The sequence below is a fragment of the Natator depressus genome, chromosome 2 (assembly GCF_965152275.1).
Source record: "Natator depressus isolate rNatDep1 chromosome 2, rNatDep2.hap1, whole genome shotgun sequence".
Taxonomy (NCBI): Eukaryota; Metazoa; Chordata; order Testudines; family Cheloniidae; genus Natator; species Natator depressus.
The window spans coordinates 80,970,465-80,994,067 of record NC_134235.1 but is presented as its reverse complement, the minus strand read 5'-3'; the positions used below and the strand labels follow the sequence as shown (position 1 = coordinate 80,994,067).

General features: G+C 40.7%; 1 protein-coding gene across 3 annotated transcripts in view; it reads right to left on the bottom strand.

Moving 5' to 3' along the window:
* ROCK1 (Rho associated coiled-coil containing protein kinase 1) overlaps positions 1 to 23,603 on the bottom strand; it is a 180,651-nt gene that overhangs the window by 52,810 nt on the left and 104,238 nt on the right. For all 3 annotated transcript variants that reach the window (XM_074944515.1, XM_074944516.1, XM_074944517.1), the window contains 9 exons: positions 19,322 to 19,388; positions 14,735 to 14,823; positions 11,362 to 11,410; positions 10,551 to 10,686; positions 10,084 to 10,175; positions 9,702 to 9,948; positions 7,214 to 7,320; positions 2,362 to 2,512; positions 682 to 842 (listed from right to left, as the gene is read on the bottom strand). In XM_074944515.1, coding sequence (XP_074800616.1) covers positions 682 to 842; positions 2,362 to 2,512; positions 7,214 to 7,320; positions 9,702 to 9,948; positions 10,084 to 10,175; positions 10,551 to 10,686; positions 11,362 to 11,410; positions 14,735 to 14,823; positions 19,322 to 19,388 — 1,099 coding nt within the window. The remainder of the gene's footprint in view (positions 1 to 681; positions 843 to 2,361; positions 2,513 to 7,213; positions 7,321 to 9,701; positions 9,949 to 10,083; positions 10,176 to 10,550; positions 10,687 to 11,361; positions 11,411 to 14,734; positions 14,824 to 19,321; positions 19,389 to 23,603) is intronic.

The following is a 23,603-nucleotide window of genomic DNA, read 5'->3' as shown; positions in this document are numbered from 1 at the left end:
TATTTAAAAAAAACAGAAATAAAATTAAATGCAAAAATTACCAATCAGGTAAGAGTTCAAACACAAAAGCAACAGGACACCAAAAAGTTAGCTTCTCACAGCAACATTAACTAGCAATGTTATAAATTAAGGCATACAATTATAACAGCATAAATGAATACATGTCAAATGTTAGATCTGGCTATTCCCATTAATATGGGAAAATTAACGTTTGAATTTACTGACTGTTTTGCAATTCAACTTAGTGTCCTTTAATACACAGATAGTATATTCTTCAGTAATAAATTGATGGCTTTGATAATGCAGAAGAAAATATGCTAGCCACTTTGAAACCCATCTCTGCAAAAGTTACTTCCTGCATAACTCTATTGCGTAGGACCCCACTGACTTCATATTTGGAATCAGTTCACTATTAATGCATAGCACTTATAAAGGAAGACTGAAAGAAAGACATATTATCCAGGGTCTGAGACAGACATGGCATTTGACCTACTCAGACATAAATGTTTACACCATTTAGATGAAATTTCTTAGTACAGTTATATTCAATAACGTTACGCTACATAAATATCTCAACTTAAATAGATTCAGTTTTCTATTTCTTATTTCTATTGCAACTATCATTCTTTAATTTGTCTTTTACATAGAAAACATGATAAGTAAATTGCAGGTTTTGCTTACTTCATCCTCAAGCCTCTCCTTTTGCTCAGTGAGGTGCTCAAGCTTCTGCTGAGACTGCTTCAGGTCAAAGTCCAGCGTGGAACATTGTTTTTCAATCTGAACTATTTGATTTTCTGCCCTGTCTCTTGCTGCCCTCTCCTCCTTTACTTTTTTTTCCATTTCTAAACAGGAAACAAAAGCAATTGACAGCACAATAAAAAGGTATATTTGCAAAAATACAAATATGTTACTTCTAAGAACATGTTTGCTTGACCATGCCTTTCTTAAATACACCTAATATTCCAGCTTTGATTCTATCCTTGGGAGTTAAGCACAGGGTTTCTCTCCCCCCACACAATGGCTGGGGTGTTTGAAATCCTTTACAGTCAGATGAGTATGCATCTCTAGTCTACTACTGAACAAAATCATTATAGTATTGTTGCAACAAACAGAGAGACAGTGATAGTGATTGCCAGAGTGACCCTCCTACAGGGAGCTACTTGTCACTCCGCTAACTGCCATTATATCAGTGCTTGAAATGTTCCAGCCAGTTCATGTGTTGCTCAAAAACAGAGAGCTTCCAACAACAGCCATTGAGAAATGGAATTAAATAAAAATTTTGATAGAACGAATAGCAAAAAACATCCTAAGGTGTGTCAACACACTAGGGTTACCAACTTTCTAATCGCACAAAACCAAACACCCTTGCCGCCCTCCTACCCCGAGGCCCCACCCCTTCTCTGAGGCTCCATCCCCCGCTCACTACATCTCTCCTCCCTCCGTTGCTCACTCTCCCCACCCTGACAACTTTCACCAGGATGGCAAGGGGTTGGTGTATAGGAGAGAGTGAGGGCTCTGGCTGGGGGTGTAGGCTCCAGGGTGGGGCCAGACATGAGGGGTTCACGGTGCAGGAGGGGGCTCTGGGCTGGGGCAAGGGTGCAGTAGGGGGCTCCAGGCTGGAGCCGAGAGGTTTGGGGTCTGGGCAGCACTTACTTCAGGTGGCTCCCAGAAGCAGCCGGCATGTCCAGCTCCTAGGCGGAGGGCCCAGGGGGCTCTGTGCACTGCCTGCACCCACAGGCGCCGCCCCCGCAGCTCCCATTGGCTGTAGTTCCCGGCCAATGGGTGTTGTGGAGCTGGCACTCAGGGCGGGGGCAGCGCACGGAGCCCCCATGACCCCCACTGCGCCTAGGAGCCAGACATGCCAGCCACTTCAGGGAGCTGCATGGAGCCAGGGCAGGCAGGGAGCCTGCCTTAGCCCTGCTGCACCACCGACCAGACTTTTAGAGGCCCAGTCAGCAGTGCTGACACGAGCCAGCAGGGTCCCTTTTCTACTGGGCGTTCCAGTTGAAAACCGGATGCCTAGCAACCCTAGAACACATTAAAAAAACATGGGCCTCTAAATTATGAAGGGAAGTGGTTGGATGAGTACAAGTCATGTGTGATAACTTCAAAGCAGTAAAATTATAGGTAACTAATTTTTCCTTAACTTGAAGATATAAACAGTACAGGGTTTTCATATTTGTAGTACAGTGATGTTAACAGATCCTATGCTGACTTATACCAGCTAAGGAGAGAGCCCAGGATTAAAAACTGGTTTTATGAACACTACATTAAAAACATTCTTTGCCATTGTAACGGAATTAGGAAAACAGACCTTATTATTGCTCAGTATTTTGTTTGAAACTAAAAGGAAATACATACCACACATTGCAACTGATTTTGCCTCTTCAATTGATTGATGTTTGTCAGTTAACCGAGCTTTAGTCACTTTATGCTCATTTACCTCCTGTTCCAGCCGCTGTTGTAATATTTTGAGTTTATAGTTTAAATCTATTTCTAAGTTATTCTTTTCCTGCAAATTAGGACAAAAAAAAAGCATACTTGATTAAAGCAGAACTGTAAAAAAAAATAAAATTCTGGAGTATTTTACCAAGCCGTCGAATGGACCCACATTTCCTTTTCTTCCCTTAAAAAAAAGGAAGGGTTACATTTTTGTTTATTCACAAGTCATAATATTAATAGGGTGTATTATACCATGTCTTTTTAGATATTTAAAAATGAGGCTTGAAGGAGAGGAAGGGGGTAATAAGACTTTGCTGAATAAAATGAGTGTTTTTTCTTCAATCTATGAATTCATAAGATATCAATCATTTCTCATTTTGAATGAACTAAAGAATGCATTAATCAATAAAGGTTTTAATTACTGCTAGCATTTCTGTGCCTCTTCCTTGGTAGTGGTTGTCTAAGTGAAAAAAGAAGGTTACTCATCCTGTGCAGTAACTGAGGTTCTTAGAGATGCGTGTCCCTATGGATGCTCCACTGTAGGTGCGCCTGAGATTGGAGATCTTCAGTAGCAGCACCCATTGGGCTGCACATGCATTTCTCCCCATCTCGCACCATCTACATAGAGCTGTTCGGTCCAACCACCCTCAGTTCCCTCTCTACCGCAGAGTCTACATTTAAAACTCGGAAGCAGAGGGGAGGAAGGCGGGTAGTGGAGCACCCATAGGGACACACATCTCGAAGAATCTCAGTTACTGCACAGGGTGAGTAATCAATCGTCTCTTTTTCAAGCAGTGTCCCTGTGGGTGTTCCACTGTAGGTGACTGTAGAGTAGTGCCTTTAGATGGAAGGCTGGGGCTTCGGAGTGATGTGAACCAAGGACGATAGGACAATACATCCTAGTAGGGCATCTGGATGCCATGTCATTGGTAATGACACAGTATTGGCTAAAAGTGTCTGTGGATGCCCAAGTGGCGGCTTTGCAAATGTCAGTAATCAGCATGTTGTTTAGAAAGTCAATCGAGGTAGACAGCGAGTGAGTAGGATGCGTTCAAGATCCAGTTTGTGTTGACAGCAAAAGGTGGATGTACTCTGAGATCTGTTTGGATAAAACTGCTACCTTTGATCTTTCAGCAAGAGAGAGGAATAAGCATGGTGAATGCCTGAAAGATTTTCTTCAGTCAAGATAAAAGGCTAATGCTTATCTGACTTCCAAGATGTGCAGAGTGGCTTCATGTTGGCTGCTATGCAGCTGTGAGAAGAAGGAGAGAAGGTGGATAGGTTGGTTCAGATGGAAAGAGGACGGCACCTTGGGTAAGAGTTTCGGATGTGATCATGACTTTGTCTTTGTGAAAGATTGTGTATAGTGGGTATTCCAAGAGAGCACCTCTCTCTCTTATCCGTCGGGTGGATGTGATGGCGACAAGAAATGCTGTTTTCATGGATAGGCGTATGTAGGAGCATGCTGCAATGGGCTCAAACGGGGGACTGGTGAGACAGCGCAACACTAGGCTGGGATCCCAAGGTGGGATAGGGTCTTGTATTTGATGGTACACATTTTGAAGGCTCTTAAGGAATCTTTTTGTTAGTGCATAGGTAAATACAGAATGACAGGCTATCTTGAGGTGGAATGCAGTGGTGGCAGCCAAATGGAGCTTGTGGGCAGTCCTGCTCTTTTAAGTTATTCTAGAATGTAGTCTAGAATGAGTGATAAAGGAGCATTCATTGCGAGGACATGTTTGGTGTTGCACCAAGTTTGGAATCTTTTCAATTTATTGAGGTAAGTAAGGCAAGTTTTTATCACGCCTGCTACCTAAAAGAATCTCTTTTACCTGTTCTGAACAGGTCATCTCCGAATCCCAGAACCATGAAGGAGCCATGCCTTCAGATGGAGGAGTTCTAAATTGGATTGGAGGATTTGGCCTGTGTCTTGAGAGAGGAGGTATGCAGTCAACTGTAGGGTGATTGGTGGACAAGCCACCTGCACACAAGGTAAGGGTACCAAATCTTTCGCGGCCACGTTGGGGCTATGAGAATGACTGTAGCTCATTCCACCTGTGTCTTGTGAAGCACTGTGAAAATAGGGGAGAGGGTGGAAAAGCGTAGAGTAGGGGTGCATCCCATGTAATGAGGAAGATGCCCTGCAGGGACATTTGGCAGTTTTGGCCACGGCGAGGATATCTATACTCAGAAATTCACAGAAGTTGAATATGTGCTGCAGGTCTCTTGTGTCTAACTCCCACTCATGGTCTTGTGAGAATCTCTTGCTCAGTGAGTCCACTGTGGTGTTCAGGTGTCCAGGTAAGTATGAGGCCAAGATGTTGATGTCATGCTGAATACAATAGTTCCACAATTTTACTGCTTCCGAGCACAGGAATTGGGACCTCGCTCCCCCTTGTCAGTTGATATAGAACATGCAAGCGATCTTGTCCATCATTACTCTTATGGTCCTTTGTCTGATTAATGGTAGAATGTGTCAGCACATGTTGTGGACTGCACATAATTCTAGGAGGTTGATGTGCAACACGGATTCTGAAGCAGACCACCTGCCCTGTACCATCTGTAGATGTGCTTGCCAACCAAGTAGGAAGGCCTCAGTTGTGAATATGGCTGGTTACCACAATATTTCTGAGGCACGCAGAAGATACTGCCTGTCCCTGATGGAGCATACCTTGACTTCTTTTGGAAGGAAAGGTTTGCCAGCCAGCTGATAGCAGGTAGAGATACATTCTGATCCATTCCAGGATTCCCTGTGACAAGATATCTGGCACATTAAAAGGCAAAGCTATGGCCACAAAGAGGCAGGGAGAGAGTCTAAAGGACTCATTCCTTTTGGGACAATTGAACATGACTCTGGAGATGCTAGAGGATGGAGCACCTTTTCTCCTTGTGAGGATTGCGGCTTTCCGAAGAAGACTGGCAGGAAAATTGATTGATTCAGGCAAAATTCCAAGACTACCTTAGTTATGAATTTGGGGTATGGTTTCATCACCTTCCTATGGAAGGATATACAAGGTGGTCTGGCCACAAGACCTTGGAGCTTGCTAACTCTCTCTGCTGATATAATGGCCACAAGAAGAAACATCCTGATGGAAAGACAATATACCGAGCACTCCAACAGCAGTTCAAAAGAAGGCTTTATAAGCTTTAAAAGGACAACACTGAGGTCCCCTATGGAAGTCGGTACTCTTACTGGAGAGAAAGTATGAAGAAATTAAATAGCAGGGGTGTGACAAGACAGAGTGCAACTGTACTGGAGTGTGACACGCCAATGTGGCAGTGAGGTTGACTTCAAGGGAGTTAAATATCAGTCCCACATGTGCAAGAGCAGGTCACAGTACAACATCTTTGATTACTGGGGCTCCACTGGGTCAGTATTATTCTAGGTTGCCCAAATGGAGAATTTTTCCCATTTGGAGAAGTAGGTCAACCTTACAGATGGTTTCCTGCTCTGTGTCAGAATTTTCTGAACCCACAGGGAACACCTTCTGTCAGTGTTGTTCAGCTAGCCAACATCCAGGCTGTCAGGTGCAAAGACTGCATCTAGATGCATTGTCTGACTGAGGTTTGGGATATCACATTAGGGTAGGAAGGAAGATGTATGGGAAGCTTCTGGAACATCTAGAGCAGATCTGATATCCAGAATGGTCTCAACCAATATAGGACTAGCACAATGATTGAGGCCCTATACTGTTGATCTGGGATATCCTGGGGACCAGGGGATACAGTACGATACCATACAGGAGTCCTCAAGAAGATTGAAATAGTAAGGCAATCGGCAGTTAGCCTGGACTCCCCACCTTCCCTGAAACAGAAGTTCTAACACTTGGTATTGTCCTCTGTGGCAAACAAATGTGTGGCGGGAGTCTCTCACTGACAGAATATTGGGTCTAGTATGGATTTTTACACAGATCACTCATGGCTGGTTACCACATTTCTTCACTAAACATCTGCTAGGTCATTGCTTATCCCTGGAAGGTGTACAGCTAGTGGAGTCACCCCCGTGTTGATAAACACCATTTCCAGCATTGGATGGCTTCCAGCAGGAATGCTATACAGATGAGTCAGATGGCTCTTAGTTCCAAGGCACTCATGTGTAGGTTAAAATCATCATGAGACCAGGTATCTTACATTTGAATGTGGTTCAGGTGGGCACCCCAACCAGTCCCTATAGTGTCTGAGATAAGCATCACTGTCCCCTTTTCTCACGTTCATCAGGACAAGCCACCAACAAAACACAATCCAGGGACATTCTGGTCTCCTGCTGGGCCTGCTTCTGATCAGCCAGTCATCTAGATATAAACAGGTGTAAATTCCATGTTTTCTTAGATCTGCTGCCATTACAGCTAGGAAGTTGGTGAAAACTCTCAGTGCCATGGAGAGCGTGAAGGGCAAAACACTGAACTGGGAATGGCTGGCCCCTACGGTTAACCTTATGCACTTCCCGTGAGACAGATGGATGGCAATATGTAAGTACATCATCCTGGCAGTCAAGAGCCATGAACCAATCTAGAGCTTGGAGCAATGCAGGCGGGTGTTACCATCCTGAGACTGAGTATGTATTTGTTGAGTCTCTTCAGGCCTAGGATAAAAGCCCAGTCTCACCCAGGAGGCACTGGAGAATCCTACAGTGGGATCCACACTGACACACTTGAAGCTGTGATTTATTCACACAATACAAAATAATTCAATACATGATCATATTCTGACCACAGCCAGTGAACTAACATTAGCATTTTCCTGAATCATCATGTATTATTAGTTACCTTACCTTTTCACAATGATTAAGTGAGTCTTGTGCTTGTTTTCTTTCCGTTTCCACTCTTTCAAGATTATTTTTAAGATTTTTTACTTCTTCTTGTAAAGATGTAATCCGAGCTAGCAAAAACAAATTTAAAATAGTTCAATTTCAGCTACTACGCCTAGCTGCAGAAACAGGACTTTGATTTTATTTTGTCCAACTGCTAATGTATAGATGTTTCCTTTCATTAATATAAGTCCTGTTACAACATACAACAGCCACATTTTCACAGACATTAACTCTGCTGAAGTCTTATTATGGGTAGTGTGACAAAGTTCCTCCTCTGCCTTGGTGGGTCCTGCACTTATTGGCAGATTTGCTCGCCTCAGAGGTTCACGGCAGCCCTCAGTTTGGCCACTTTCGTGGCTCAAATCTGCCGTTCACTCAGTTAGCCTCATCACTGGCCAGCATGGGGAAAAGGAAGAACAATAATCCCTGCAGTCTCTGCTGATCCATCTAGTGGATCAGGGAACAGGCCAGAGACCTTCCCCTCTAGTGGAACCCACAGTCCAGGTCAACTCTTCTGGTATCAAGTAGGGAGTTGGGGGGATGGAGGGAACCCGGGCCCACCCTCTACTCCGGGTTCCAGCACAGGGCCCTGTGGATTGCAGCTGTCTACAGTGGCTCCTGTAACAGCTGCGTGACAGCTACAACTCCTTGGGCTACTTCCCATGGCCTCCTCCCAACACCTTCTTTATTTTCACCACAGGACCTTCCTCCTGATGTCTGATAATGCTTGTACTTCTCAGTCTTCCAGTAGTACGCCTTCTCACTCTCAGCTTCTTGCGCCTCTTGCTCCCAGCTCCTCACACGCCCATTACAAACTGAAGTGAGCTCCTTTTTAAACCCAGGTGCCGTGACTAGCCTGCCTATCTTAATTGATTCTAGCAGCTTCTTGATTGGCTGCAGGTGTTCTAATCAGCTTGTCCTTAATTGTCTCCAGAAAGTTCCTGATTGTTCTGGAACCTTCCCTGTTACCTTACCCATGGAAAAGGGACCTACTTAACCTGGGGCTAATATATCTTCCTTCTATCACTCTCCTGTAGCCATCTGGCCTGACCCTGTCACAGTAGATACAACATATAACACAATGGAGCCCCAATCTCAGTTGGGGCCTCGAGGTGCTATTGCAGTACATAAACATAATTTAAATAACCTGCACTGGAGAGGTCCTTCAGAGAAAGAGGAATTATTTTTACCCTACTGATCACTCCACAAAAGCAAAGGCTCTTCTCCAGCCTTGAGTTTGAAAAAGCTTGCCCCACACCCTATGCAGCTACTTCAGTGTACTATTAAACTGAAGACTTTAAACAGAAACACCAAGACATTTTAAGCGAAGTTTCCAATTGTAACTGTAATTTGGTTTCTTGTATTACTCTCTGTGTTAACTGTTATACCTTATACACACTATGTCAGCAACATAGCTCACAAGTATGTCAGACTATCTAGAACACTGCATGCTTAGCATAGTTTTTTTAAACATAATATGTCCTAGGAATTTCTAGATGACAAAATGATGTGAAAAAGAAAACACTTCTTCCAGAATTTCAGTGCTGTGCTTAGTTGTCAAACATTTGCTTGTTAAAAACTAGCAATAGCGTGTGCAAATTTCATGTGGAACTCTCTGGCTAGATACCAACAGAACATCCTGTTCTATATACTTTAGGAACTCTGAAGAAAATTACCCTTTCATGCACGCCTAAAGAGCTGTGTAGCTCTAACACTGCATCAGTGAGGTTTGCTCCACCACACCATATAATCTGTACAGGAGACCTTCCCTCTTGTCCCTTTCTATTCTGACTTCTTTGAATATATTTCTTTTTCTTCACACTGGATAAATTGCCCTCTCATACAGTTACCCCGTGGCAATCTAGAGTAATTAATCTGTAATGGATTCATTCTATTAAGTTGTCTCAGTGGCTAAGCAAGTTGTCAGTTGGCTGTCATCTTGGGTTAGAGAATCTAATTATTCTCTTAAACACACAACTCTCTAAACTGTATGGAACTTTCTGATATTACCGCTGCTGTGTCAGTGTCCCAGAATCCATGAACATTGCTCTAAAGGGGTTAATATCCACAGATGAAGAAAAATCATGTTGGAGGACGGGGAGGAGAAATCACTGCTGTCCGCAATACTGCTTTCCCTCTCATCCCCAAAACTCAACCACACAGGAATTATGTCCCTGAGTTAATACTGAATTGGTAAGACTTTTGGTACCTTAAACTGTATTTACAAATGTTCCCAAGTTTTAGTCCTCTAGGGATACGCAATTCATATGTTGACTACTGCTCTGCTACGCTAAATGAATAGAATTAAACTCCTTGAAAACAGCTGGTACATCTTTTTCAGGCTTTAGACAATGGTACAGAGCAACAAAGTGAAGTTATGAAAATGGATTTCTGTAATAATAAATATTTACTGCAACATTAAAAAACTATGTACGCATGGAATGGTTACCTTGTAAATCTCCAATCATTTCAGATCCATGACTTCTGTCCCTTCGTTCTGCTTCCAATGCTGCGTGCAATTGATAACAGTCCTTTTCCACTTCCAATTTTGTGCTCTCTAGAACTCTGCATCTTTCCTGAAGTTCTCTGTTTAGTGATTCTAACTGGCTTATAGTCTTGCTCGTTTCTGTATGACTCTTTCTCAATCTTGCTGCTGTATCTGATTCTGTCCTTAGCAAATCATTGGCTTCTTCTAGCTGTTAGAGTAAGAAAAGTCAAGATTCCCATTCGAAGTGTAATAATTAACAGATTCAGCTTTGCTACATTTATGTAATCAATACTATATGACAAATTTTAAGAAACAATGAAAACACTGAACATCAATCACTTACTTGCTTTTGTAACTGTGTCATCTTCTCATTTGTCGTTTGTGAATGCTGGCTAATTTTTTTCAAATCTTCTAACTGATCTTTTAATGTGGACACTAGAGACAGAAATGAATATGGAATTCAATTTTCCTAGCAGCTCAGAACAGAAAAGCTTTGTGTTACTAGATATTTCTACGTGAAAGACAGCAAAATAATTAGAATATTTCCTTTTAATTTCATGAGGTCAAATTTTGTTCTTGAATATGTACACCTGGCTCACTCAAATCACTAGGGGCTCCATGTGCATACATCTAAGGGAAGAATTTGGTACTTCAAATATCAAAAACAGAAATAGCTATTTCCTGTGATAACAGAATTTCAAGAAAAAAATCTATTCTAAAATGCTTCAAATGCTAAAAAAGTAAATTTTTCATAAAACTGTATAGTAGCGTACACATCAACATTTCTAGCACCTGGGTAACATTGCTTACCTTCATTTTCTACATTCCGTCTTTTTTCATTCTCCTGTTCAACTTTTCTATGGTATTCATTTATTTTATGTTGCAGCACCATCTTTTCCTTCTCAGTCTGAGATACTGTTGTTTCTAAATTTTTTCTTTGATTTCCCTGAAATTATAATAAACACTGGTATTTTCCATTTACATTTTACAGAATGATCCTACAAACTTTTTTTAATTCTGTTGTTCTGTAAGTAGTCTCACTGACTTCAAGTGGTGAAATCTTGGCTCAACTGAAGCCAGTAGGGCCAGGATTTCACTCACTGAGACTACCAATATGAACAGGAGGTTTGCAGGATAGAGCCTAATAATTCCCAACATCACTTTTGAAGTTTGTCTCTGATTAAATCTTCCAAACCACTGCAATAACTGTATTTAACACAAAAGCAAAAATTATCTGTTTACTAGGTCTATGAATACTACAATATAATGATGTCCTAGAGGATTATCTGCACACTGATTTTTAGAAATCTAGCTAATTTTGAAAAATTATATTGACTATTCTGAACAAGGCTAAACAGAGAGTTCAGCACAGGATTTGAAATGAAAGAAAGTAGTTTTCAATTGTAGAGGCAAAAAAAGTATTTTAAAATTACATTTTTCACTTTCATAACAAACATGGCCAAAATGATTTGGTGTTTTGGAATGTGGAGATTTATTCTCAAATTTAAATTGGAGTGCAAATTTTTACAGGAAAATTATAAACCTCTAGCAGTATTATGAGGACACAGATTGACTCAACACAGTTGAAAATTCTGTGATTAAGAAAAACACACCAACTTACCTCTTCATCCAGTTCCTTCATTAGCTTGTCTAGTTTTATGTTTGCAGTCCTATAAATAATAAATTATTTTAATATGTAAAAGAAGATGATCTTATTTTACATGCCTGGTATTTCAATATTTAAACTATTTAAGACCATTATTTAAAAAATGCTTACTATGTGCATGCCCTTCATCCTAAAACCAACATTTTAAATTGAAGAATGCCACCAATCAACATCAGTAGTTTATAATAGCACAATCATCAAGTGTATTGACAGTTCACTGGAGGCAAAGGGTCAAATTCTGTCCCTATATCCACAAAAAGGTGCAGAGTAAGAAGTTTTTATAACTAGTAAATGTTGGTCAACACATCTTCTGCCATTCTCTAGAAAGAACGGCTCCAGTTGTGCACATCCCACATCTCTAAGAATGTGGATCCCCAATACTGATCAATTACCCATACAAATATATCCATATCATATATAGAAATATCTACATACTATTACCACAAAAAAGTATCTCTAGAAAACTGGGGGGGGGGGGGGGGGGGAGTTACTGCAGAGAGAAGGTGAAATAAGTGCTGAGTAACATCCCACAAAGGAAATATGAACTGGTCAGCCAGCAATACAGAACATCCGTTAATCCACAGCAAGATCTCCTCCAGTTCTATACATTTCGTATGGATGTCTGTCCCTAGTTTTGGCCTTTATAAAACATTAGGCCACATAAATGTTAGCCTTCTGTAGTTATTTACCTCTGTCCAAAAAAGTTATAGCAAAAACAATTCAGACAGTATTAACTAATGTAATAAATAGCAGTTTATACCACCATATGTAATCAAATTAGGGTTGTTGATTAATCGCAGTTAACTTATGTGATTAACTCAAAAAAATTAATCACGATTAATTGCAGTTTTAATTGCACTGTTAAACAATAAAATACCAATTGAAGTGTATTTAATATTTTTGGATGTTTTTCTACATTTTCAAATATATTGATTTCAATTACAACACAGAATACAAAGTGTAAATTGCTCAATTTATATTATTTTGTATTACAAATATTTGCACTGTAAAAATTATAAACAAAAGAAATAGTATTTTTCAGTTCACCTCATAAGTACTGTAGTGTAATCTCTATATCATGAAAGTGCAACTTACAAATGTAAATTTTTTTTGTTACATAACTGCACTAAAAAAAAAATGTAAAACTTTACAGCCTACAAGTCCACTCAGTCCTACTTCTTGTTCAGCCAATCGTTAAGACAAACAAGTTTGTTTACATTTACAGGACATAATGCTGCCGGCTTCTTATTTACAATGTCACCAGAAAGTGAGAACAGGCATTCGCATGGCACTTTTGTAGCCAGCATTGCAAGGTATTTACATGCCAGATATACTAAACATTTGTATGCCCCTTCATGCTTCGGCCACCATTCCACAGGACATACTTGTTTAAAAAAAAAAATCCATTAATTAAATTGTGACTTAATTCCTTGGGGGAGAATTGTACGTCTCCTGCTCTCTGTCTTACCCACATTCTGCCAAATATTTCATGTTACAGCAGTCTCAGATGATGACCCAGCACATGTTGTTTATTTTAAGAACAATTTCACTGCAGATTTGACAAAATGCAAAGACGGTACCAATGTGAGATTTCTAAAGATAGCTACAGCACTCGACCCAAGGTTTAGGAATCTGAAGTGCCTTCCAAAATCTGAGAGGGATGAGGTGTGGAACATGCTTTCAGAAGTCCTAAAAGAGCAACACTCCAATGCAGAAACTAAAGAACCTGAACCACCAAAAAAGAAAATCAACCTTCTGCTGGTGGCATCTGACTCAGATCATGAAAACGAACATGAGTGAGTCTGCACTGCTTTGGATTGTTATCGAGCAGAACACCTCATCAGCATGGACGCAAGTCCTCTGAAATGGTGGTTGAAACATGAAGGGACATATGAATCTTTAGCGCATCTGGCATGTAATTATCTTGAAAGGTCGGCTATAACAGTGCCTTGCGAAAGCCTGTTCTCAATTTCAGGTGACATTGTAAACAAGAAGTGGGCAGCATTATCTCCTGCAAACGTAAGCAAATTTGTGTGTCTTAGCGATTGGTTCAACAAGAATTAGGACTGAGTGGACTTGTAGGCTGTGAAGTTTTACACTGTTTTATTTTTGAATGTAGTTATTTTTTTGTTCCCAGTTCTACACGTGTAAGTTCAACTTTCACGATAAAGAGATTACACTATAGTACTTGTATTAGGTGAACTGAAAAATACTATTTCTTTTGTTTTTTTACAGTGCAAATATTTGTAATAAAAAAGTGAGCACTATACACTTTGTATTCTGTGTTGTAATTGAAACCAATATATTTGAAAATGTAAAAAAATCCCAAAATATTTAAATAAATGCTATTCTATTATTAACAGCCCGATTAATTGCAATTTTTTTTTAAAATAGCACGATTAATCACAATTAATTTTTGTAATCGCTTGACAGCCCTAAATCAAATCTATTAACTCTGTGATAAAATGTGTTTAACTGTGAGACATCAGAAGACACACTGATGTTACTGAATACTCGCTGTCAGTGTGATTGTAGGGATACAATTGTTGAATATATTTCTAGCATCCCACATGCTGCCATGTGGTCGGTAGTCAATATGTGGACAGTGAAACTCCGGATATGTGTAAAGAGCACACTATGTACTAAATACTACTCTGTGGTCTGAATTCCCATAAGACCATTTTTGGTAGCAATTCTTCTAAGATAACCAACAGCAATGTGTGCACATTAAGTTCCATGATTATCAGATTTTCAACTGTATGCTCATGTTGTTGAAGGTGCAAGAATAGGCAGTAATTTGTCAGATATTTACTTTTTTCAAGAATATAACAGAATTTAGTACTCAGATAGAAAACTGCTACTCATATCTGTCTTAATCTCAACAAAAGTTACATGCTGGATCTTTCAATAGTACTGCAGCATTTACGATACCAAGATGCTGGACAATCTTAAACTCCAATATTCTAGAACATGTGGTGCACATAGTATTTCATGTTCTTTAAAAAAAAAAAATCCATGTATTCACTGTATCCCGCAGATGTTTTGAAACCTATCAGGGTAGTGGAAAGAAAAACAACATGGAGTTCAAATATTCAAGATATGTGTCTGTTTCACTGATGTGAACACAAACAATTAATCTTCTTTAAATACACAGGAAAAACATTCTGAGATCATTTTAAAGTGATTTAAATTTATGGCCTTGAATCTCAGACCACTGAATTACTATAGTAGCAATATTGATATCGTGCTTGTTATCCTTAATGTATTTTTTACAGAGCTGATGGTTTATATTATTTAATTCTGAAAATGTATTTAAATTCAGTCTCACCTGCACTTTTGCTCCATTTCATCTTTCAATTGCATTTCATTTTGAAGTTGCTCTTCCAACTGATAGATAGTTTTCTGCATATTTTCCAGCTTAAAATATATACATACATATTTAAAATATATGCACTACAGTCCATGAAACTTGTAAAAAAAAATTCCAGCACTTGCCTGGACTAGCTAAATGATGTCATAATCTATTTTATATCAAGCATTTAATGACAGAGGAATGGAAGAGACTAGTTTCCACTCTGTGCACAAACACTGGCATGAGAAGAAAAATGTAAAGACTATGTTTTGTTAGTTATTAAAGTGTGATATTCCCCTTCTTGAAGCTTTTAAAATAAATTACAAAAAAACAATGCAACGTAGCAGTTGCGAAATCAAACAAAGTATCTCTCAATCAAAGTTCAACTTATTCCTGCAGTGCTATCTCAGTTCATAGATTTCATTATACAGAATATGTAAAATAGAATAAGGCCTGATCCTTCATACATCTAGGCACAAGAGTAAAGCATTATGTAACTGAATAGTGCTGCTGAAACACATGAGTAAATTGCTCATATGCTTAAGTGTTTACAGGATCAAGCCTAAGTTATTATTGCAAGGGATATAGGAAACATTATTTGTATTTATGTGAAAATTTCCTTTTTTTCCCCTCTAGTAGGAAGATCCACAGACCTTTTTCAGTGAATCTTCTGCTTGTCAACAGCTCTGGAAGTAGAATCAGACCTGGGAGCTTCTGGTAGGGAGGAAATGGCTCAGTGCCCGAAGATCTAGCTAATCTGAGAAAATTTCTGCAGCTTCTACTATATGACCATTTTATAAACCTTTGAAACTACTAACAAGAACTTCAGATCCTCTTACTACAGTAAAGTTACTGCACAGGATCTCTTCTTTGCCATAAAAAGATGACCACCAAGATACATCCCAGATGTTCAGTATTTTCAGTCTCTTCAGGTGCTTGGCCTTAGTTGGTTCCCCCCAGTCTTCACTCATAATATTTTAAGAGCTGCATGGAAAGGGATTAACAGTTCCAATTTATATCCTGAAAGGAAATGTATCCAAGTGGTCTTGCTATCTATCCAGTGATCTTCCTCAAGTAACTCTTCCTAAGGTGGGCTGTCTGGAGGAAAGCATAGATGTGCTGCTACTTTTCAATAAAACAGTATCTAAATACTCTGGGGCAAGAACTTTGTTTTGGGTCTCCTGTATTCTGAGGAGTCAGACAACTGTCAGTCATTTCAGAAAGGACTGCTCTTCCTAGGTCTCTTGAGATTCACCCCAACCACTCCCCATCCTACCGAATTTGTGCTTTGAGAAATTAGGTTCTAAGGCTCCATAGTAGGATGACAAAGAAAGGAGGTTCCACATGATATCTGTCCCTGCTCCTTCTGAATACTTTATACAGGAACTGTTCTGCTGCTCTGCTGGTATCTGATATTTGGGGAGAGAAGCTAATGCTCTTTACCCATCTTAGATGGGAGCATGTGAGAGATTTATTTTCCTGCTTCTGAGCAGGATGTTTCCTTGCTTCCTTTTTCTATTTTTTAGACTTTTCTTGCTATTCCAATGGAAAGAGGAAGACAGAGAATCTATACTCCTCAAGAGGCTGAGGAGTTTGGCAAGTGACTACCCCGGCTGGTTTTATAATTTTGCTTTCTTCCACATCGCTGGACTGCTCTGAGGTATCCAGAGGTAGAGTGGAGAGGCTCTGTAACTTTTCTCCATCTAGATAAGACAATATGCTTTATGAATTTATTAGACTCTGCCACAAAGCTTTGAGATATGAGGGAGTTCCCCAATCTCTTCCAGAGGAAGTGGACTCAATCCTGAGATCTTAGAGTAGCCCTGACAGTGAAATCTAAAGGGAGAATCCCACCTACTGCTGCACCATAGAAAGCATGTGACCCTTGAAAGAGACGATTCCTAAGCGGTACCCCTTTGACTTGATGGATGGTGTCTAACCCCATAATTTGTAGGGACAAGGGGGGGACCAGGGGAAGCCTGTACATGGAGCAGCCACTTTGCCTGAATGAGTCACACAGAAAATAAGGCTGGGTTACATAAGGGCTCACCCACACTTTGCTAAGAAAGGGCATGGGAGCTGGACAGAAATAAATGAAGGGCTCCTTCCTGCCTACTTGCGTCTCTGTGTCTGGGTTGCTCTCCCTTTTTCTCTCTCCATGCTGACTACTCCAGGGTGTTTTTTGTTTTTGCTTTTTGTGGAGGGAAGAGGAATAGTTGTCCACACTGACAGTTGGGGATGACAGCCCAGGAATTTCTGTACTCAATCTTGCTGGCTTGGAGCTGGCTGCCTTGTGCCTCTGGCTGCCTGTGTGCTGCAGTTCCCTAAGAGGCCTGCCCAGACATGCTGTGCTAGCAGCTGCTGCAGCCAGTTACCTTAGTTATCAAAAGATGTTCTTTCAGAGAGGTTTCTGCCAAAGTCTAAGGCTAAATAACGAAAGCCATCAAAAGCCTGGAATTCAACAAACTGAGCAGTTAGAATAAAAACATTTCTTTATGTTTTTGTTTCTGTTCTGCATTCTGGGGCAGGGAGAGTCTGGAGAAGTTTGCCGACAGTAGAGAAGGCAAGAAAAAAAAACTCTCTGGGATCTTTAGGGGCTGGCCACACCCTCCCTGACAATGACTTAACATGTCTGGTTCTACCTCCTCAGTGGTGAGAAGACTGAAGACCCACTGCAAATGATTTTCTAAATCTTTTTTAACTTAACTTTTAGACTCTGATGGGCACTGAATTTCAAGCGTTAAAACAAAATAAAGGAGTAAAGTTAATTCATACTTCCAAATAGATTCAGAATTTCAATTAAAGGACTATGGATTCCTTCTCTCTCTAGAATCTTAAGGTCGAATCCTATTAGGTCCTGAAGATCCTCAAAACCCAATGTGTTCCCTGGAAATTGCAGACACTCAATTCCTCCCATGAGGCACTCAGCAGGCACTCAGCACCTTGCAGAACTGTACACATAGGCAGTATCTTGTGTCACATTTACTTAACTTTGTTTGCAGTGTTGTTGTAGCCGAGTTGCTCCCAGGATATTAGAGAGATAAGGTGGGTGAGGTAAGATCTTTTATTGGACCAACTTCAGTTGGTGAAAGAGACAAGCTTTCAAGCTACAAAGAGCTCTTCTAGGGGATTCTCGCAATGACTAAGCAACTCAGGTGCCTGCTCAGGCACTTTTCAAAACTCACTAGGAGCCTGTCTGCACCTAAATACCTGAAAATCTGGCCTTAAATTCTTATTTTCTCACCTCACCAACCAAAGGAAGGTGAAGTAACATACAAGAAAGAAGACACCAGTCAAAATGGGCACAAAGAATCAGCATCCTTCAAATCAAACATTTACTGAACTATGTTAAGCCAATATAAGATATAACTGGTTCCTCTGCCCTTTAAAAATATTTCTGTAAGTGACACAGTATTTAAGAACAAACTATAGAGAGTCATCAAAAATAGGCATAAAACAGAGCACACTCTGCAGTTGCATTTTTTTCCTTTCATTCAACTGTATAGCCTTCCTTTTCTTCCTCTGTTTGGAAAACACCTTGTATTGCAATCTAATTAATAATAAATAGTAACAGACAGTCATTGATATCTGCTTAATGGAATGGACAATAGAAACAAGGCATGGATCGGGCTAGTAGCATCCAAGCCTAGCACGATAGCTATTAAAGCTAACCAGAAAATTTTTGGATAGAATATTTTTCCATCAAAAAACGCCAATTTTAAATATTCAGCAACAATGGGTTGATTTTGCAAAAAAATTAAATGGAAACCTGGCTGATTTCCTTCCCCAACCCAGCCGTCTCTCTGGAATCTATGGCTTCAGAGGCTCCTCAACAGGTCACCTGGCAGGGAGTTTGGGATCTGAGGCTCCCTGTGCCTCAGCATCCTGTCTCATGGGGAGCTTGAGAGCCGTGGCTCTCAGGGTTACTCAGCAGCTCACAAGGCAAGTTGTCCTAGAGCTGAGGCTCCCAATGGTGTCCAGACCATACAGGACTCCCTGATTCTTCCAGTGCTCCCAGAACTTCCACGGTTTCTAGGCTCTCAGCTCCCCAAGCAGGCTGCTGGGCTCCCAGACATCCCTAGACCCGGCACTAGCTGGCTCCCTGGGCAGCTGAGCAGCCTCCTGCTCCCTGGCTGGCCTAGTCACAGGCTGCCTAGCTTCCTAGCTCTGTGGTGGCCTGCCTGGCATGCTACTGCAGATCTGACTTCCAGGGAGCATATTTTATTTTGGAAAATCAAAGCTTTTCTATTATGGAAATGTTTTGGTGTTTCTTAAAACTAAATATTGTGGAATTTCCATTCAGTGAAAATTCTGAGATTTCAGCATTTTTCATTCCGATTCAGGATAATTTTTTTCTAAAGTATCAATTTATTTTTCAGAACTGAAATTCTGTTTCCCTGCCAGTTCTTAAAACTATGTCAGTCTAAACAGTTAAAATAAATGTACTGTTTTTCCATATTTCAAAACACTACAGCAGTTTCATATCATTTAAAATTACTTCAGTATTTCAATGTGCAGTGTACCCAATGTCATTTTACACAAAACTAATGTCAAAATACATACCAGACTTTTATCTGTACTTGAACTTGTTCTGTTGTCATTTGAATTTTCTGTAGAGGCAGATAAATACCTATAACAAAATATTTAATTAAAAATGTTTAAAAGCAAGGTTAAAAGAAAGAGAAAACAAAGAGTAAACTAGTTAAAAAGGATCTCCAAAGATCATAATCTCTGCGAGATCCAGCTAGCCAAGAGGACTATAAGGACAGATTTTTAGTGCTTGCATTTATTATGTTATAAAATGTAAACACATTTAATTAAAAGACCATACAATTCATGGTATAATTTGTCTTACGTTAAGTGGAAATCTGCAGTTTTTACCATTCTTCTCCTAGGAAAAAAGTACTTCCTTTTATAGTAAGTTAAAAGTTTTGCTTTCCATGGTTCAGCACTCTCTTGGGCCATGATCTTGCACATATTTACTCACATGATTAATTTTTCTCACAGGAGTAGTACCATAGAAGTCAACTCTGCAGGGAGTATGGGCACGGAACTCCCAGTGAAGTTAAAAGGAGTTCCATAGCTGGAGGGACTTGCAGCACAGGGCTCTTTGACAGTATTCCTGTTTTATGTAATGGTATCAATTCGGAGTACCAAGTAGATCTATATGTTTATTTGCCATGACTGCGTATGCTTATTTGTCATGGATTATGAAAGTCAGATAAATAAACGCAAATAATTTGCTGATTACCTTAAAAGCTTGGGATGAGATTCTGCTCCCAACTCCTACATTTTTATGCTTGAGTAAAGGAGACAGAATGGCATAAAAGGGCTCCACAAACCCTGGATCCATCTTCGGAAGAAGAAGTCTAGCATGCAAAAGACAGCCACAGACTCTCTTCTGAGGACTCCCTCCCACATCCTGATGTAAGGAGAGTGTCTGGGGCAGGACTAGGGGTGGGATGGATGTGCTGGAAGCAAAGCTGCAGCACAGAGTACTGAGGAGATTTTGGGGAGCATTATTACTCATAGGCGACAATAACAGGCTCCCATAAGTCAGACAGCTCCCATAAATTAGGCTGCCTAACTTACACCTGGGGCCACTTTGGCCCCTCGAGGTAGTCCAGAATCAGGAGGGTGCAAAGGTGGCTTAACGTAACCTTAGCCCTTCCTTCCACTGGACTTTGAGGTCTGTGAAACACAACCCAAAATCTCATCCTTGAAGATTAAAAAATATGTATTGCCCTACTTTTTCCATTTGACAAATAATGATTTTTCCTGCAATTTCAAAGGAACAGGAGTTAATGTGGCTTTTTGGGCACACTGGATTCTAGTATGGTAACTACAGCCAAAGCCATGATGGGAAGGGGAGTACACAGAAAGTAGCAGCTAAACAGTGGTGTCTATAAGTGCTATACCTGTAAAAGGTAGAATGATTCCAGAAACTTTGGGGAAGCATGTTCAGAAGCGGTACTTGTTACACACTTAAGAGGTATAGTATGTGCTTTCCCCAATGCCAGCATCTGGAGTACGATCAAGTTCATAGCCCCATATCTTATGTGCCTGCCTGATCACATTCCCCTTGGGATGGTCAGCACTAGCCATCTCAATCTCCTTGTACTTAAGAGTGCTGCCTGCAACACTGAGGCTGAGTCCTTCACAGGTGTGATGACAGACTCTCAAGCACCTTCTCCCCCTTAAACAAATGCATGCAGAGACAGCCAAAATTTGTCCTTTTGTTGGTAATACTGTATTCTATAACAAATGTAAGAAGTTCTTATTTTAAAACAATATAATTGGTGCTGCAATTGTACAAAACAATGCACAGCATATATATGATTTGTGTTCCGTTGGATGACTGGATGGCAATACAATAGCAAAGCAGAGATTCTTGTGACTGGATGGCAATACAACAGCAAAGCAGAGATGGTTTTGTATTCCACAGGAATGGAGTGGTTGAATTAAAAACAGAACATTTAGAACCTGAAGGAATAGCTACAAGATTATTTTTAAAAAAAGAAGGGAGTATAAAGTAGACTGTAGGGTACTATCCCTTTAAACTTACTGGATCAGACCAATGGTCCATTTAGTTGTGTATCCTACTCAAACAATGGGCAGAAACAGATGCTTCAAAGAATGGTGTAAATTACCTATAATGAAATAATTTATTTGTGGCAATGGGAGATGCCCCCCATCAGTCAGTCAATGTCTGGTTTATGCTCTGAAGCAAGTGGGTTTATACACCTTATATATTTTTATTCTATCTAGTATATCTAGGGATAGCATTATAATAAGAACATCTTAGCTTTTTCCGAATCCTATTTTTCTGACTCCTACACTAAGGATCTGACCCAAAGCCCACTACAGACAATGAAAAGACTCCCGCTGACTTCAAAGGGCACTCGATCAAGCCAAAGCTCTTGGACTCAATAATATCTTGTAGCACTGAGTTATATAGGTTAATTAATCACTACATAAAGTATTTCCTTCAGTTTTGAATTTGTTGCTTTTTAATTTCAGTTAACATTGTTCAGAACTCAGCTTTTCTGAAATGTTAAACAAGAATGTTTGAAAACCACATTAAGGAGATGCTGCAACTCAGAAATCCTGGTTCTATTCCAGGTTCTCAACATGTATGTACTCTAGTGCTTATAGATGATTCTGATCCCGTCCACCCCGTATTCCTCCCACTCCCATCTTCTGTTCCCTTTGGTTGCTATCCACTCTGCCCCGTCCCCTCCTATGCTCCCTATTCCTCCCCATCTTGACTCCGATCCCTGTCTCCATCTTCATTCACCCCCAGCTCCTGTCTCGGTATTCTCCTATCAACCCCAGCCTACTCCTGCCCCCACTTTATTCCTCACCCCCTTAAATTCAAGTCAGTTTCCTCCAGAATGCTTGAGCACCAGCAAAGGAGCACTCGGAGGACAGGAGAGACAGCCTCCCTATTTTTAATTCTTGTGCCTCACACTACAGTGGTCCCTGTCAGCCAGGAAGAATAACTGCAGAGAAAGTTGTTCTCAGCTCCTGAAGCCCCCGAAGTAAGCATGCTCAGTCACTCTGTGCAGATGAAACATGCATAGCCTGGTTGGTACATACCCGCGAGTGCTTTGTGGGGATAGAGCATGCTCAGCACAGACAGAATCTTCAGAGAATTTAGCTGATAGCCTCTAACAAACCACTGGCAAGCATGTCTAAATTGTTATTTTCAGAGGCTTATTTGGCAGATTTTCACAGGGATGGCTAAAAGCACATATCTGACACACAGGCAAGTCACCTGCCAAATTTCAAGTCCCGGCTCCAAAGCACAGAGGCATTATAGCTTCTCCGTAATATACTTTAACACAGGCAAAACAATTTATTTTTTCCCTAGCCTCATTCTCAAACAGCTAACCTGATTTTTTGCTGAACCTGTCCAAACAAACAAACAAACAAACAAAAAAGTTATTCCTTGACTTTAGCAAAACTTTTGACATGGTCTCCCATGGTATTCTTGCCAGCAAGTTAAAGTAGTATGGGCTGGATGAATGGACTATAAGGTGGAGAGAAAGCTGGCTAAATCGTCCGGCTCAACGGGTAGTGATTAATGGCTCCATGTCTAGTTGGCAGCCGGTATCAAGCGGAGAGCCCCAAGGGTCGGTCCTGGGGCCGGTTTTGTTCAATATCTTCAATAATGATCTGGAGGACGTGGATTGCACCCTCAGCAAGTTTGCAGATGACACTAAACTGGGAGAAGAGGTAGATACGCTGGAGGGTAGGGATAGGATACAGAGGGACCTAGACAAATTAGAGGATTGGGCCAAAAGGAATCTGATGAGGTTCAACAAGGACAAGTGCAGAGTCCTGCATTTAGGACGGAAAAATCCCATGCACCGCTACAGACTAGGGACCGAATGGCTAGGCAGCAGTTCTGCAGAAAAGGACCTAGGGGTTACAGTGGACAAGAAGCTGGATAGGAGTCAACAGTGTGCCCTTGTTCCCAAGAAGGCCAATGGCATTTTGGGCTGTGTAACTCGGGGCATTGCCAGCAGATCGAGGGATGTGATCGTTCCCCTCTATTCAACATTGGTGAGGCCTCATCTGGAGTACTGTGTCCACCATTAGGCCCCACACTACAAGAAGGATGTGAAAAAATTGGAAAGAGTCCAGCGGAGGGCAACAAAAATGATTAGGGGACTGGAACACATGACTTATGAGGAGAGGCTGAGGGAACTGGGATTGTTTAGTCTGCAGAAGAGAAGAATGAGGGGGGATTTGATAGCTGATTTCAACTACCTGAAAAACCTGCCTGAGGCAGACACCTGGCATGGAAAATATCAGTCTCAACAGCTAAGTTATGGTTTAA